At 39.1% G+C, this 17,843-nt stretch overlaps 1 protein-coding gene across 1 annotated transcript; it reads left to right on the forward strand.

The window, feature by feature from the left end:
* The first annotated feature begins 3,569 nt into the window (after nucleotides 1–3,569).
* LOC123969700 (sodium-dependent phosphate transport protein 2B-like) lies at nucleotides 3,570–15,121 on the forward strand. The gene is made up of 13 exons (XM_046047320.1): nucleotides 3,570–3,593; nucleotides 4,604–4,658; nucleotides 4,770–4,880; nucleotides 5,835–5,963; nucleotides 6,379–6,522; nucleotides 6,648–6,759; nucleotides 6,888–7,080; nucleotides 10,546–10,641; nucleotides 10,729–10,849; nucleotides 11,304–11,471; nucleotides 11,570–11,686; nucleotides 12,051–12,175; nucleotides 12,907–15,121. The coding sequence occupies exons 1-13, from the start codon at nucleotides 3,570–3,572 to the stop codon at nucleotides 13,465–13,467; spliced, it is 1,956 nt and encodes a 651-aa protein (XP_045903276.1). The 3' UTR covers nucleotides 13,468–15,121.
* The last annotated feature ends 2,722 nt before the right edge of the window (nucleotides 15,122–17,843 follow it).

The following is a 17,843-nucleotide window of genomic DNA, read 5'->3' on the forward strand; positions in this document are numbered from 1 at the left end:
CCTTCCAACAAGACAATGACCCTAAGCACACCGCTAAAATAACGAAGGAGTGGCTTCACAACAACTCCGTGGCTGTTCTTGAATGGCCCAGCCAGAGCCCTGACTTAAACCCAATTGAGCATCTCTGGAGAGACCTGAAAATGGCTGTCCACCAGCTTTACCATCCAACCTGACAGAACTGGAGAGGATCTGCAAGGAGGAATGGCAGAGGATACCCAAATCCAGATGTGAAAAACTTGTTGCATCTTTCCCAAAACGACTCATGGCTGTATTAGATCAAAAGGGTGCTTCTACTAAATACTGAGTGTCACGGCAAAGGGTCTGAATACTTATGACCATGTGATATTTCAGTTTTTCTTTTTTAATAAATTTGCAAAAGTTTCTACATTTCTGTTTTTTTCTGTCAAGATGGGATGCTGAGTGTACATTACTGAGAAATAAAATGAACTTTTTTGATTTTTGGAAAATGGCTGCAATGAAACAAAGAGTGAAAAATTTAAAGGGGTCTGAATACTTTCCGTACCCACTGTATATAGTTGCATAAAGAAAAACAGTCTTTGCTGCTATACAGTTATACAGTTTTTCAGTTTCAAAATAGAGTACATGTGTTAATCCAGAGCAGGTCTGGAAAGGAAGAGAAAGAGGGGAGAAGAGAGACTAGATCACAATCAATAGGCTAACATTTGTCGATAAAACTAAAAATAGATTTCTATTTTAGATAGGCTAGACTTTTTCTTTGTTGCCCCAGTTATCCATTCAGTTTTACTGGCAGCTTGACATGACAGGAAGTGTCTGATCTGTGCTGGTGTTTGTGACAGAGTAGGGTTATGGTTAGTTTATGTGAACCTACGGTCACACCAGAGCGTCAGGACACTTTGGTCCATCAGGGTACTTGGCTACATTGGGCTGCAGAAGGGCACCTGTGAAGATCACTAGGGGCCCTTAGGTGTCATTTGGGTCACCGTGGGGCCACTTGAGCTAACCAGATGGGCACTTGGGACACCCAAGTATGCCTCTGGTATGACATGTTTGGTCATGGCTGCAAATGACCTGCTCAGCTAACCCTGGCACATTTTCGTTGGTGTTTTCAAAATATCAGTTTTTCTTTATGTGCACTGCCCCAATAAATAAACAAACAAACATGAACTCAGTTGCCAGTTTATTTCATACCCCTAGCTCAAATGAATGGAGCCTAATACAAACAGTCCTGCAATAAAGGCTAACTCCATGAAGGTTATAATGTTCAGTTTTTATTGAAACTCTTTCAGAGAGGTTTTAATTTACCTGCATGGACATATTGGAGGCTGTTGTTTGTGGCGCTGTTACATTCTACTGAATTCTACTGACAGATGTTTCTATTATTTTGTCCACCCATTTATATCTGACTTCCAGTATAACACCGGGCTCTGCCACATGCACGTGATAGTTGGCTGTATCAAGGATGGACAGGAGGGGGAGTACAGGAGCCTGGTAGAGGACTTCGTGAGGTGGTGCAGGACCAACCATCTGCAGCTGAACATCTCCAAGACCAAGGAGATGGTGGTGGACTTCAGAAGGAAGAAACCACATCTTCAGCCTGTGTCCATTGAGGGGGTCGATGTGGAGGTGGTCAGGACTTACAAATATCTGGGGCTGATGACAAGCTGTACTGGACAGCAAATATGGACACTCTCCACAGGAAAGGGCAGAGCTGTATGTACTTCCTGAGAAGGCTGGGGTCCTTCAACATCTGCAAAATAAACTGCTGGAGATGTTTTACCAGTCTGTGGTGGCCAGCGTCCTCTTTTATGCTGTAGTTTGCTAGGGAGGAAGCAGCAAGAAGAGAGACGCCGGTCAACTGGACAGACTGGTGAGGAGAGCTGGCCCAGTGGTGGGCTCAGAACTGGACTCTCTGGTGAAAGTGGCAGAAAGAAGGACCCTGGACAAACTGCTGTTCATACTGGACAACGCCCACCACTCTCTGCACAACACCTTCATTGGGCAGAGGAGTGTGTTCAGTGGCAGACTGCTGTCCCAGCCGAGCTCCACCAACAGACTTAAAAACTCTTTCGTCCCCCTGGCCATCAAACTGTACAACAGCTCCTAGTCATGGCAGGGAGGACAATAGACATAGAATAATAAGAAGAATAGAAGAATAATTTCTACCTCCATCTGTACTCTTTACTTCCATCTGCACTCCATTTGCACTGTTTACTGTTTTTGCACTGTTTACTGTGGCTACGGTGTTATAAGTTATTTTTATTTAATTTTAATTTTAATATAGGTTTAATGTATGTTTAATGTATGTATATTTCGTATGCTACTGGATACTTGAATTTCCCCTGGGATAAATAAAGTATCTATCTATCTATCTATCTATCTATCTATCTATCTATCTATCTATCTATCTATCTATCTACCAAATTAGTAAGGGTTAAATAACAGAAACACCTCTCTGGATTACGTGATACAATTCAACAACACCACAAAAGACAGCCATCAAAATGTCCATAAAGTTGAAAGTGAACACCTCTCTTAAACAGTTTCAATAAAGACTAAACATTATAACCTTCATGAAGGTAGAAATCAAGCATGGATGTGTTTTGTTAGGACATGGAAAGGCACTTTGAATAAAACTTGCATTCAGTTGTAAAAGAGAAAGAGGCTGTCAAACGGAAGTCCTCTCCTGACCTCACCTAACATTTTCAGGTCACAGCCTCCATGGAAATTCAAAGTATCGGTGTGGCCTGGGCTGACTTTCTCTCCTCTAAGTTCTCTCAGCTATCATCAACGGTTTTATAGGCCTAAACTTAGTTCATTGATATTTTGAAGTATTGAACAATGGGGTAGCAGTATTAAGAGAATCAATAGCTTGCCACAAAAACCTCATTGTGTACCGAAAATAGAACATACCCACATACACAGTGTAAATGGTATGACACAGTGCACATCCTGCAACCCCCCCACCCCCATGTGATCTATCTGTTAGTGGGATAAACCATTGCCAGGGGAGCCATTCTATCTGTCACTCCAATCCGATGGTTAATCAGGGTCCACCAGCTGGAGCTATGATCCTTCTGAGGGCTGTGCAATGCAGATGTAACAGAGCAGTTAGAGAGTTTGATAAGAGGTACAGGTGATTATTTCTCATCTTTCTATTTTAAATGGATGGACACATTTGCAAATCGGACAAACAAACAGCAGAATGTCTTGAAAATGTTGGGCGTAAAACCAGTAAGGTATTTAGATTAATAACAGATTAATAACATACAGATACAGTATACAGATTAATAACAGCAGGTGTTAGGTGCAGGTCAAGGTAGACAACGCCGGCTCAAGACTTATCTACCATGTGAGTTGGATTGTGACACAACTTGCAGAGTGATTACAGCAGTTTCAGGTAAGACTAATCAAGGTTTGAAAGGTGTGTTCAGCTTATCTATGAGATGGACGTGTTCTGGGTGATGTGACCGCTGCACATCACACTCTCTGCTACCCTCCACGGACCCCACCCCCACCCTTCCACTCTACCTGTGTGGAGGCAGCGTTTTTGAAAACTGAAGCCCAGGTGAGCTCAGCACACACGAAGCATGGACTCATTACACCCGCCGCAGGTGAGAACAAGCATGGTTTCTATCAATGTGCACAGAACTTTTCAATATCAATTTAATACTTTTTAAGTTTGATAAAATTAAAAACCCATATACCTCAAGGGTACAAGTCACCATTTTATTATTAGTATAATTAAGCTTATTACTACTATCTGAAAAATGATTATTACTACTTACAAATATACACAGCTCATTGTTTGTGCTTCACTGTACTAAGATATGTATATGATTGCTATTTGTGTTGATTATATTATGATGGTAACATATTATACTACTATTATAGTAGCATAAGAAGGTATCTTTATGGTTTTGGAAATTTAGCTTGGCAACGACCACTGAAACTCAGCAAATTAAATTAAATTAATGTTTTATAAAAATCACGCAGTGTTATAGACCTTACTAATTATAGAAACAGGGCTTAATTATGCATTAAAGGAGAATAACATGATATACTGTTATATTTGTACACTTTACATATTATCAGTAGTCAATGAATACATTAAAACAGCAAACTGATTAAACGTAACTCAGTGAAAGTGTAACACTCCTTTATAAGCTGGTAGATTTCTTTCGGTGTCATACTGTGTGAATGGAATTTTACTGCAGTTAGACCATGTGACGATAAGATCAATACCCTGGCATGTGCGAGAAAGTGTGTATGTGTGTGTGCGTGTGTGTGTGTGTTTATGTGTGATATTTCTGAACGTAATGCCTCGATAATCAAACTGTAATGATGATTTTGTTTCTACATACTTTAAGTTGGTCAACAGTTAACAAGGGATTATTCACAAATGACTGAGGAGTTCTGTTGACTTGATATGATGCCAACCACCAGTATGTTACAGGCTAGCATATTTGATTTATGTGTAATCTCTTTATAAACTCACCATTTGAAAACACTGACGCCTCATCTCAAGACCTTTACTTACATGCAGTTCCTGCAAAATGAAATTTACAAAGCCAACATTTTCACAATAAATATTTTATCTTTTTCCCTCTTTTTTCCTTTACAGCAAATGGCTGCTCAAAACAACTGCAGGGAAGACCCCAATGGAAATAAAAGCACAGGTATTCTTCAAGTTGTGTGAAATACAACAGACGGCTATACAGCAGTTAAATGTAATGTATATAGGTGTACAAAAAGGACAGTAAATGCATTCAGCTTTTTGTCTGCCTTAGAGGTCAAAGTGAGCCCTGCACACTCCGTTCTGGCTTTGATTGAGGAGGAACCGGAGGATGCAGACCCATGGGACATGCCAGAGCTAAAGGACACAGGGGTCCCTTGGTCAGGTGAAGACTTGTATTATAACATTATTACTAAGACAAGTACAATAATGTCTTATCCTTTTATTTATAAAGGAACATGTGTGCTACTACTGATGGATTACATGTACTACATCTACTGTAGATCCTGTGTCCTTTGTCTTAATGGACCTTCCAGGTACATGTGTATTTATTCTACAATCATTGAAACCCCTTAACACAGATGATTTCAAATAAATTAATTACGTGACTTCTAGAGCCAATTTGTTTTTAGTTGTGTTCTATTAAAGGGACGTGAATACTTATGCAAACGTGAAAAAAGCAACACTACATATATTTTGATTCAAATTTCAAAGGCAGTTAATAATTTTTATAAGCACTGCTGTTGGCTGAACTTCTAAGACAACATTGCCTCATTAAACAGACAATAAATGAAATCAGTGTTCTGTCATTCAGTTATCTGATTTTTTAGAAAGCATAGAGTTCATAAATAATAATGGACATGATCCAGACAGTGGCCAGACAGTCAGCTGAGTGTGTGCCAACATACTGGATGACTGTTGAATAAAGGCAACAACTCTGAAAGTAAATATTGTTTCTGCAGTTTACTACAAAATGGAGTCATCCAATGTGAATGCATTACTATTTATTTATGAAATGTTTTTAAAAGTCTGGGGGCATCCTGGGTTCTACTCTCTTTTATCATATTTCCTATAATTCTCAACTCTGTGGACTGTGCAATAAGCCTTTCCCACAGCCGATTTTTTGGCATGTCATAGCAGGAAACCACTGGTGTGATTAATGATAGTAAATAAGGGCTGTAATCCATTTTTGGTATTTTTTACAAATGTTTATTTCCTGTTGTGACAAGTGAAAATGTCTGTGGTGAAAAGGGCACATAAAAGAAAAACTGGATAAATCTTTAAATAAAAAATAATGTTTTCCGTGTTTAATCCAATGAATTTATCATCTCTTTATTAGCTCTGGATACCAATGGGAAGGTGTTGAGGGTGTTGGTGTCAGTGGGGAAGTTGATCCTGCTGCTGGGTTTCCTTTACATGTTCATCTGCTCTCTTGACATCCTCAGCTCAGCTTTCCAGCTTGTTGGAGGTAAACACACCCCCACTTTTCTGAAGCCATGTGTGGGTGTTATGACCACCCATAAACTCACATGTTATCGGCATTTTTCACAGGCCTTGTCGTGGAAAAGCACAAGTGTTTCTAATAACTTCAATGATGGCTTTATTTTGTGCAAGTGCCGTGAGCACCAGCATGCACAATAGCACGGTCCTGAAACTGAAGCAGCTAAATGGAATTTAGACATCATTAATGTTATTATTTACACACGTGTTTTTCCAGCTGACACATCAAAAAGTCTGCTCTCAAAAAGGCCCATAACATGGTATTAATATGCAGCTGCATTGTCTCAACCACTAAACATGCAGTATGATTTATATTATATCCAATCACTATCCAAAAAATATATTTTTTTAAATGTCCATGCTGCTTTGTTCATCTTGTCCAGGTAAAACTGCCGGTGACATATTTCAGGACAACACAGTTTTGTCCAACCCTCTAGCTGGTCTGGTCATTGGTGTGCTTGTCACCCTGCTGGTCCAGAGCTCGTCCACTTCCTCCTCCATAGTTGTCAGCATGGTCTCCTCTGGACGTGAGTACACGAATACACACAGACACAAATCTATACACAGAATGCATATGTTTAAATACTGATGATGCTGGATGTGTGGAAGTGAGGGAGGACTGATGATAAAGGAGATCTGTGTGCTTTGGCAGTGCTAACAGTCCAGGTGGCTGTTCCTATCATCATGGGCACCAACATCGGCACCTCTGTCACCAACACACTAGTCGCCATGACGCAGGCTGCTGACCGCAGCACCTTTCGCAGGTAATCATTTTCTATTTGATGGGTAGTTTCCTTCCACTCGTTTTCTGTCTGTAATTTATAGCTCCCATTAGAAAGATCAAAGGTCGTTTTGCTTTGCATTTATCTGCCTTCTTTCACAATGAATGCAGGGCTTTTGCAGGCGCCACAGTGCACGACTTCTTCAACTGGCTCTCTGTGTTGGTGCTGCTGCCTCTTGAGGTTGCCACTGGTTATATGTATGTAGTCACCAAGCTCATCATCGACTCCTTTAAAATTCAGAGTGGAGAGGCCCCAGACCTGTTAAATGTGATCACTGATGTCCTAACGGAGTCAATTATACAGGTATAATGTAATTTCTGATGATGTTGTTGTTACTTAGGCAATTTTTATTGTTCAAATCTGAAGATTTGTTGTTAGGACATTGGGACATTAAAGCCATTAAAGCTTATAGTCTTTGACCACCAGCAGCACTATGAAGTAATGTAGGCTACATCATAGATTTCCAGAGTAAACATTACTCCATAGGGTACCTCTAAAGGTGCAATGTGTAATTCCTTGCCACTTGCGCTTTTTTCTAATCACATGTAATATTATGGCTTATCTTTATAATAACCTCATAAATTAAACTTTTTATGTCCTCCTGGATTAGAGGGGCATTACTTCCTCTGCAACAGTGAAGTTAAAAGGATCATGGATTTCTTTTTCACATTCTGCTGATCATGTTTTACACATTGTACCTTTTAACATCATTAATTAATTGTTACAAATATCTAAAAGACTTAATCTTAACACCATTATAATTTTAAACCTAGCTGACACATACTATCAAGAGTGCATTACAATAAGCGGTAATGTTGTTGTAATGAGCCTCAGTTTGCAATGCAGTCAGTGGATATGTCTCACCTTATGCCTGAATCAAACCTCTAACCTTTCACTTTCAGATGATTATAAATTGTATTTTATATGCTTTTAGGACAGATCAGGATAGCCTACAAAATGAACATGATGCTGAGTCCAGTACAAAAAGCACAGACCTTTTGGCTGTGATAGTCATTTAGCTTCAGGAATGAGTCTGTTGTCTCACCAGCAAGTGTATGAAATGACTAGGCCTACTTCTGGTAAGATCAGTGTCTGTCTTTTTGGCTGCCTTAACTGTCACATTCTTTAGTTTGTCCCTGAGCTGAGACAGGGGCCGGTTTCAGAAAGATAGACTTTGACTATGGCTTAGCTATAGTAGATAGTCAGACTTCAGATAGACATCTAAATCAGACCGTAGCACAAAGCACTAAAGACAATGACTAGCCTATCTTAAGTAGGACTACACTGCAATGATTTCTGGGTAAAATAAGACACTTTTCAAAACAAAAACAATAGTGGATAGAGTAGGGGCATCCAACCATTCAGTGCAGTTTACCCCAATGGAAAATATGTGTTTGTTGAAGCAGTATAATAGTTATAAGGACATTTTCTTGGAAAAGTTAGTGGAGAATGTAGTAACAAAAATAAATGCTTGATTTGGAATAAAAAAATTGTGATGAAAGTAAACAGCGTTAACCCTACCATTGAGCGCAGCGTCAAAGATATACAGAAAAGATCCAAGAACATGGTACAAGATGCCAAAAAATAAATATTTAAGAGGAAATATCCTAAAACAGGAGGAGGCAGGGATCAGTACTTCAGCTAATTCATCTGTCAGACTCAGGATAGCTTCCTTGGGTTAACGAAACCGACCGATAAAGTCCTCATTGCTGTATATTTCCATTAGGTTACTGCCGTCACTAAAAACGTATTCCCTTCTCATAGCGCTCTCCATAATATCATCAACAAACCACAAATCATGAGCCATTTTCCGTTTTTTTTGGGGCTGTTTGTAATGTAGCTAACTGATTGTTACTGGTGGTTACCATGGAATCTTATGGTGCTTTCAGACCAAAAGCGAAGTGAGCGTTCGGGGCCGTGAGTTTACATACAAAGTCAATGCAAAGATGGCTAGAGCCGCGATTTCCTGTCGGGCGTACGAAGCGACGCGAAGGGGGCGGTCCCGGCGACGCGAAGCGAAGTTGAATATTTTCAACTCAAGCGAGACATTCGCACGACGCTATGTTGCGATAGCCTATCAACGTTGAGATTGTCCGTACGTCATCGACAGCTTCAGAGCGTTGTGTGGAGAGGGCCAGGCAGAGCGGGCGATTGAAAATCTGCAGGCCGCCTGAGAGCTGCTATTGGGCTAGAGGAGCAGGGAGCAGCGCTCCAGCTTCGGACAAATAAACACCCGTGGTCGGACTGGACTTTGCTCGCTATTACGCCGTTTGCTCGAGGGAGGAGCTCGGAGTAAACTGCTTTTATAAAATTAGCTTTTTACTTTAGTTTTTCGGATTACAACGTTGATTTATCTTCACTCGAGCTTCTCAGCAGCTAGATTCCGTGCACATCCGGTTCCAGTGTTGTTAGCGTCGTTTGGCACTACTTCATATTTATATAAAAACCGGAAATAACTGGACATTGCTGGGAGAAAAGAAAGCGAGGAGGTTAAACTACCTGGTGAGTTCAGAAAACATGTGTATGTAACTTTATTCCAGCTATCATTGTACTTTTACTGTGACCAAGTTAGCATAGCATAGCCCTGATCGAGCTGAACTCCATTCAGAAAACAAACATTTTAGAAGTTGTTGTCCTGCTGTCTTGCTGGCAGACCTGACAAAGCATGAATTCATATGTTTAACAAAACTGCATCATATTGTAGTTATTTCGGCATCAGTTTGATCCGTCTATTGCTATTTAATCACAGCAGTTTACTTTGGGTTCATACAGCTGTAGTAATGGCAAGTTGCGTTTAATCATTTACTCCTAATAAATGATTAACTGTTCATATAATTTCTTAAATAAACAATCTCTCTGAACAAGGAATACCACTCGCACTGAAATCCATGTTTCATCATGTTGGCTATGCTTTTATTTTGAAAGTTAGGACAGGAATCTAAGGCTTCCTCTTACACTACAACAGCTTGCGGGTGCACTAAAATAATTTTACACGCACACACTCAGATACCCCTGTATTTCAGTGTATATGCACACATTGTCAGTGCGTGTGTGACAGTTTTCACTGTGCCTGTGTCTGTTTTTTAATGTTTTCACCCTAATCGGCCTCTCATAGAAAAATGTTCACCTTTGGGGAAAAACGCTGCGCTCGTCACTGTCACTTTTTACCCAGCCGTCCAATCACAGTGCAGGAGGGGCGGGAGAAACACTGCACCGAGCACATCCGATCTTGAACGAAAGGATGTGCCTACTCGCCCGCAAAATCTCATGAACCCACGTACGGACAGTCTATGCTCTCATGTTTCAGCCTTCTCTTCATGCAGAGCAAAGGCCAGAGCAAGTAGGCCTACGTACTTTGTGGTGACATTTTTATATTCAGTAAAATTAAGTAGGCTACCCTACTTGCAGCACATCACCTCCTAGGAAATTATGTATCATAGCAACCACAGCGTCTCAAAAAAACACTGCGCCTCCAAAACGCACCCTAGCGCTCCCAGCTAGGCGTTTTCAGAACAGCAGGTAGTGTTTTCAGCTGGCAAAAAACGCTTTGGTGGACACAGGCCCTAGTCAGTCTTTATTTTTGTGAAACAGTCTAACTTGCATGGTAAAATGTTAAAAAGCTAAAATAGCTTTGTGAAACCGGCCCCAGATAAATGTGAATACTGTAACAGTAGTCGGGTTGAAACAGAAGTTACTTTACAATTGTTAGTCTTATCTTTGTCATGGGTGTTCATTACAGAATGTTCTTTCTCTTTACCTTTGACTTAGTTGGATGAGTCTGTTATTACTGAGATTGCCACCGGACATCCAGAAGCCAGGAATAAGAGTCTCATCAAAATATGGTGCCAAACCTTCACAAACACAGTAAGACCAAAACATGTCAGCTATGCACCAAATATTCAAAAACATTCAGATTAAAATATATTTTGTCAAACTGCCATTGTGTTTCAGACCTTAATGAATGTTACAGTTCCTGGTCCAGAGAACTGCACATCTCCTTCTCTCTGCTGGGTTGATGGCAACTACACCTTCACACAGAAGAACATTACTGAAACATACAATGTCCAGAAATGTAAGACCAGCATTCACAGACTGTATACTCCTTCTATTTTTGCCAGTGTAAACTGCAAAAACTGTAATCTGTACAATACTTAAATGTATTATATTGTCATCATGGTATACATGACCTCATGTCACATGGTATGACAAAAGTGTTTAAATTTACTAAGCAACTACTTAACCATGCAGTAACACAGTAACATTGTCCTTGCCTTGATGGAGTGTTTTATTGTCTTTTAGTTCAATGTTTTGGGTTTGACAGGCTGCACATTTATTGACCCCATTTCCAACAGCAGAAGCCATAACCAACCATATTATTTTTTAAAGTGATAATATGAGTACATGTTTTTCAGCTTGTGGCCAAGGTGCAGCTTTGAAACAAGGAGGATACAAGTCATCATCTGCTCGTTTCCATACTGTTTCATTTCTGCAGACCTTTCATGAGTGCGTTTTTTTTGTGTCCGCAGGTGAGCATCTCTTTGTGGATGTGAATCTGCCAGACCTGGCAGTGGGTCTGATCTTGCTGGCTCTCTCTTTGCTGGTGCTCTGCTCCTGCCTGATCCTGATCGTCAAGCTGCTCAACTCCATGCTGAAGGGACAGGTGGCTGGAGTCATCAAGAAGATCCTTAACACTGGTGAGCAGAGCCCCACACTGTATGTTCAAGGGCGATAAATTGTGAAAGTAGTTGCAATGGTTAATACTTGAATGTTGTGTGTCTGTTTGTGTGTGTAGATTTCCCTTTTCCATTTGGTTGGGTCACTGGTTACATTGCCCTTTTAGTCGGAGCTGGAATGACCTTCATTGTGCAGAGCAGTTCTGTTTTCACTTCTGCTATTACTCCACTTGTTGGTGAGGTCATCCATCCATCCGTCCATCTATCCATTTCATTCATCAAAAAAATCTATGTACCATTTTGCACTTGAAATTCCCACAGATAGACAATCTGATTCAGCTTGTCTTAATGTTTCCATATTCTTCTCACTCTTTGTGACATCTTAGGCAGTAAAACTGTGTACAAACACTGTCTATTTCACAAAAATATGTTGAATATTCATAGGTTGCTTATTGTCCTTTTCTTATTGTCTTTTATCCCTAATTAGCAAATAAATGTAACTTATTTCCTCGTAAAACAGGAAGGACACTTTAAGGGATGGTTCTTGGAGAGATGGTGTGAAAATGTGGAATTTAACCAGTGTCTTGTTTATTTGAATAGGTATTGGTGTCATCAGCATAGAAAGAGCATACCCATTGTCTCTGGGTTCAAATATTGGCACAACAACCACAGCCATCCTTGCAGCTATGGCTAGTCCTGGAGACACACTGGCCAATGCTCTACAGGTCAGTAATTCACACAAAACACATACATACATTTAGAATGGACAGACTTATTTATTTCTTTTTTCTTTATTAGTCTTTTTAATTGCCAGGGAAATCAGATCTATAGGTTAGAGGAAGCCTTTTTTTCCCCTGGCGTATATTTGTGTAAATATCATTCAAAATATATATATTTGAAAATATTAGCTTTCATTATTCAACATATTTATAATGTTTGCTTTGACATTTTGGAACTACCAAAATCCAAATGATACTGTTTAAATTGTGCAAACGTGACTCGTAGGGATTATCATGATCCATAGGGATATCAATAATATTTGTAAAATTCAGATGGTATTTATTGTAACTTTAATTTATTAGTTAAACAGGAAAAGGGGGTTCTTTTTTTAATTTGGGATGAAATATAGGGAAAAGAGAAAGTTCCTTTAAAGAATGAAGAAAAGATAATTTATGATTTTTTATTTGAGACTTTTGGCCATGATTTTCATTCTTACAAATACACTGTAAATGATGAATAAATTGTTGGAAGTGTATCAATGAAATGCTGTCTCAGTTTTACCTATAAATATTTATTTAATACCAAATATAGCATACATATTCCATAGCTCTTTCCTGGACTTTATAGGGAATTATTAGAAAATTACAAACCTGTGAAGTGAAGAATTACAAAAATGCTATATTAAATTAAATAATGTATGATACATATTATTAAGGTTTGTTGATGGTTACTCTAGATTGCCCTTGTGCACCTCATGTTCAACGTCTCTGGCATCATCCTGTGGTATCCAATTCCCTTGACTCGCTTACCTATCCGGTTGGCTAAATCCATGGGCAACATCACCGCCTCCTACCGCTGGTTTGCTGCTGTCTACATCATCAGCTGCTTCTTCATTTTACCTTTGTTCGTCTTCAGCCTGTCGCTGGCTGGCTGGCAGGTACTGGTAGGCGTGGCTGCACCTCTGGTCCTCATGTTGATCATCATCATTGTGATCAACATCCTGCAGAAACGGAAACCCAGGTGCCTGCCTGCAGCACTGCGATCCTGGGACTTCCTCCCTCTATGGGCCCACTCTCTGGCTCCCTGGGACAAAGTGGTTGGTGTGATTACTGCCAAATGCTGTTGCTGCTGCAAATGCTGCCAGGTTTCTGCTTATGTTGAAGAACACCGTGAGAAAGCATCCGTGGAGAAGAACAAGAAACCACACACAGAGGTTTATGATAACCCTGCAATGAGTGCAGAGAAGGAGGTGGAAAATGAGATAAAGATAGAGCTAAAGATTCTGAAAATGACCTAGCTTTGAGATTATATATACATATTAACAGTACACATGTACATATATATATGTGTGTGACTATGTGTGAATGATGCAAAGAAATGCACTGGTCATGGCACAAAAACCAAACAAATTTAGGCAAACTCTCTAATTTCCATAATATTCATGTTATTACTCAGATCCTTTAGTCTGAGATGGAGTATTGTTTTTGAGAGAATTTCAACTCTCAGCGTATCAAGAGCCAGACAAAAAAAGTAACACATGCAGGAAAGTGTTGGTCTTTCAGCTGTATGGTGTTAACTGATGTGGCCTTTAAATAATAAGACTGGCAATATTATTATTTTTTGTTATTGTCAACAAATCCCATCGATATACCAAAACCAACAGTGCATTTGTTCATCTCTCAATACTTTTTGACCTTCCATACTCTGTCTTTGGCTTTCAACCTCAAGCCTTTTGAAGACATAAATCTTAAAACAATTCAGTCCAGTTTTCAATTTTTAGTTCACAAATATATAAAAAATATAATATAGTTGCATTTTTGAAAAGGCTTAGTAATTTCTTAAAGCATCTGGGCACTGTAGTTTTTAGCAAACATTACATTAAACAGAAGGAAATGGTGCATTTGCTGGGGACTATTTTCAGCTGCCGGTTAATACTGAGCATTTCTGGCAGCAGGATGATGCATGTGGGATTGACAAAAAAGAAACGTTTGTTCATGGTAATGAAGGAACATGTCACCCAGTGCAACGGTGTGGTTCATTAATGTGTTTTTAATAGGCTAGTGTTTTAGCTATGCTAGCAGCTTAGTTTGATTCTCCCATTTTAGCAAATACTTAAAAGTTTTCTGAACTACTCAATCCATGATTTTCAGTTTGTTGTTCAGTGTAAACGACAAAGAATCAACAATAAATCGTGATATTTATTTAAGGTGATATTGCCCGGCACTGCTAATTAGCAAACGTTAGCATGCTAACATTTCAAAGTAAGATCATGAACATTAACCTGATAAACATGAGTACATTGGCATTGTCATTGTGAGCACGTTAACATGCTAATGTTAGCATTTATCTCGAGCACTTCTGTACAGAACTTGGTAAAAGGTCTATGTCATGGAGGAATAATCAGGCTTTGGCTACACTGTGATTGCTTGTTAGTGGTATCAATGCTTCATTGTGTATATTTGGTATTTTCATGGGATTTATGAACAATAAGAAAAACATAGTATATATGTCTGGCAATATTCTATTTGATTTTTGAACAAACTGCCATTTAGATAACATAAAAGGATGAATCAAAATTTACAATTTACCAAATATGGTTAATTGTTATCAAATGGTGAGAAAAGTCCATAACTGATGTTCATAACAAAGTACATTACAAAGTAGATCAATGCAAACCTATGGCAGCATTTGGTCATTTGGCTGTTAGGTTCTTTTATAGGCCTTGTTGTTAAACTGTGAAAACTCCTGAGGATGCTATGGCCTTTGTGCACTGCAGTAGATAATGTAGTCATTGTAGTCAGTCATGATCAGTTCTGCACAACACCTGCTTGGCAGAGTGCAGGTTTGATTTGACAGACAGATTTACTCATGTTTCCACATTTCATCTTTTGTTTTTACAGAGAAAAATCTTTTTTTAACTGTGTATTAAAAACACATTGACATCATCAACACATCGTTTTAAGATGTAAAAATTATTTTGTAAATCAGAAGCATAATTGTGTTCAACGAATATGTAGTTTAAAATTAGATGAATGTGCATCTAACTAAATATTTTTAACTTTTAATGCTTAATGTTGAGTTGTATTGGCTACTGTGTCTCAATAATACCTGTGTGGACATTTACAAATTAAATTAAAAAAATTAATTAATACTGATACCTAATTGAAACATTATTTTTTTTAATTTATAAAAGAAATGTCCTACTCACAGGGCAGAAACCACAGCACTCATCGCTTTAAATGTGTCCTCATTTGAAAAAGTTGATAACTGAACCTTTATCATAGGTATGATTAGGTGTATGAGAACAGCATGGTGGTATATTATTGTCAGTATTATTAATGATTCACTATTTTTGTAATGGCCTTCTTTCAGAGAGTCAGATAGTTTGCTAGTTTATGACCTTTCTGTTCGATTTGTGAGTTTTTTTAATTTTTATTTTATTTTATGTGTCTGGGGCAACACAGCTAATATACAGAAAACAGTTTACTGGTTCTGACCAGTAAACTGTTTCCTGTATATTAGATGTTAGTAAACCATGTGCAAAGAACATGAGATGGATTATCAGTATGTCAATATGCACAACTGTGCCAAAGCACACGAACAATCACAAGACACTTTCCACATGGTCAACTGACACTCTCTAAAAATAGCATTATAATAAGATACTTGTAGCCTACTTTATTTAGGTTTACAGGTCTACTTTCGTATGGAAATATTGTATTTTTTACCCCACTTTCACTGTACTTGTTTAACAGCTGTAGCTACTCGTTACTTTTCAGATTAAGCTTTGACATCACCATCCAGTCAGAATCAATCAGCTAGTAGACAGGAAGTTACTTGAGTTGTACTTTCAAAAATTACAGTTTTTAGGGGTGCAAACAGTATGCTAAACTTAACTACCAGCCCTTTATAAATGTAGTTATCCCGTTGTTTTAACTATAGAAATATGTATGTTTCTGACATTGTAGTTTAAAATGAGTGGGAAGTATGTGATTATGCTAACCTAGCTAATTTTCTCCTAAAATAAATTGATGTTTTCAAATATTCCCAGTTTACATCATTATTAAACAACTTTAACCAAGTGCCAGGTCAGGTGTATTGACCATGTTCCATACAACCGCTTTTACTCTTGAATCTGACTGAGTTATCTATTAGCAAGCTAACATAAGCTACACACCAGTTACACCTGCCAGTTACTAGCTAGCTGTAAATCTTTAGTAGCACTTAATCTCTACGAAAGCGCTAATTTGTGTGGTGCAACATATTTGAATTCAGTGATGCGGAAATCTCCACCTTGTAAACAGATTTAAGTGAGCTAAGGCAGAACTCCTGAACACTCTGTGTACAGAGAAAATCAATAGCAGATGGTCTTCTCTCTCTGTTAATGATAAAACAGCAGCACAGTACACCAATCCACGTGACAGGGTGTGTCATAGCTGTAACATCACAAAGGGCACATTTTTTGATCAGGCCTACACACTGTTAATCTTATCTATTCTCATACTCTGTTTTCTTACTTTATTGTCTTTCAGGCATAATATTTAAAATCTCCTACACCTAGGTTAAGAAATGAAATGAATGAGGCTTGAAAACAATTAAAGTTTTGAATATTTGAGCTTTACTGTACAGAAGAACGACTGTTGAAGGGGTTTTCTCTGTTCTATCCTTAAACTGGTGCGAGAAGTCCAGTAAATAAGTCCAGGTACCTATGGTTGTTATTCATAATGACACCATTCCCTCCAACTTCTTCCATGTGGTTGTACACTCACCTAAAGGATTATTAGGAACACCATACTAATACTGTGTTTGACCCCCTTTTGCCTTGAGAACTGCCTTAATTCTACATGGCATTGATTCAACAAGGTGCTGAAAGCATTCTTTAGAAATGTTGGCCCATATTGATAGGATAGCATCTTGCAGTTGATGGAGATTTGTGGGATGCACATCCAGGGCACGAAGCTCCCGTTCCACCACATCCCAAAGATGCTCTATTGGGTTGAGATCTGGTGACTGGGGGGGCCATTTTAGTACAGTGAACTCATAGTCATGTTCAAGAAACCAATTTGAAATGATTCGAGCTTTGTGACATGGTGCATTATCCTGCTGGAAGTAGCCATCAGAGGATGGGTACATGGTGGCCATAAAGGGATGGACATGGTCAGAAACAATGCTCAGGTAGGCCGTGGCATTTAAACGATGCCCAATTGGCACTAAGGGGCCTAAAGTGTGCCAAGAAAACATCCCCCACACCATTACACCACCACCACCAGCCTGCACAGTGGTAACAAGGCATGATGGATCCATGTTCACATTCTGTTTACGCCAAATTCTGACTCTACCATCTGAATGTCTCAACAGAAATCGAGACTCATCAGACCAGGCAACATTTTTCCAGTCTTCAACTGTCCAATTTTGGTGAGCTCTTGCAAATTGTAGCCTCTTTTTCCTATTTGTAGTGGAGATGAGTGGTACCCGGTGGGGTCTTCTGCAGTTGTAGCCCATCCGCCTCAGGGTTGTGCGTGTTGTGGCTTCACAAATGCTTTGCTGCATACCTCGGTTGTAACGAGTGGTTATTTCAGTCAAAGTTGCTCTTCTATCAGCTTGAATCAGTCGGCCCATTCTCCTCTGACCTCTAGCATCAACAAGGCATTTTCGCCCACAGGACTGCCGCAT

Source organism: Micropterus dolomieu, linkage group LG04 (genome assembly GCF_021292245.1).
Source record: "Micropterus dolomieu isolate WLL.071019.BEF.003 ecotype Adirondacks linkage group LG04, ASM2129224v1, whole genome shotgun sequence".
Classification (NCBI taxonomy): Eukaryota; Metazoa; Chordata; class Actinopteri; order Centrarchiformes; family Centrarchidae; genus Micropterus; species Micropterus dolomieu.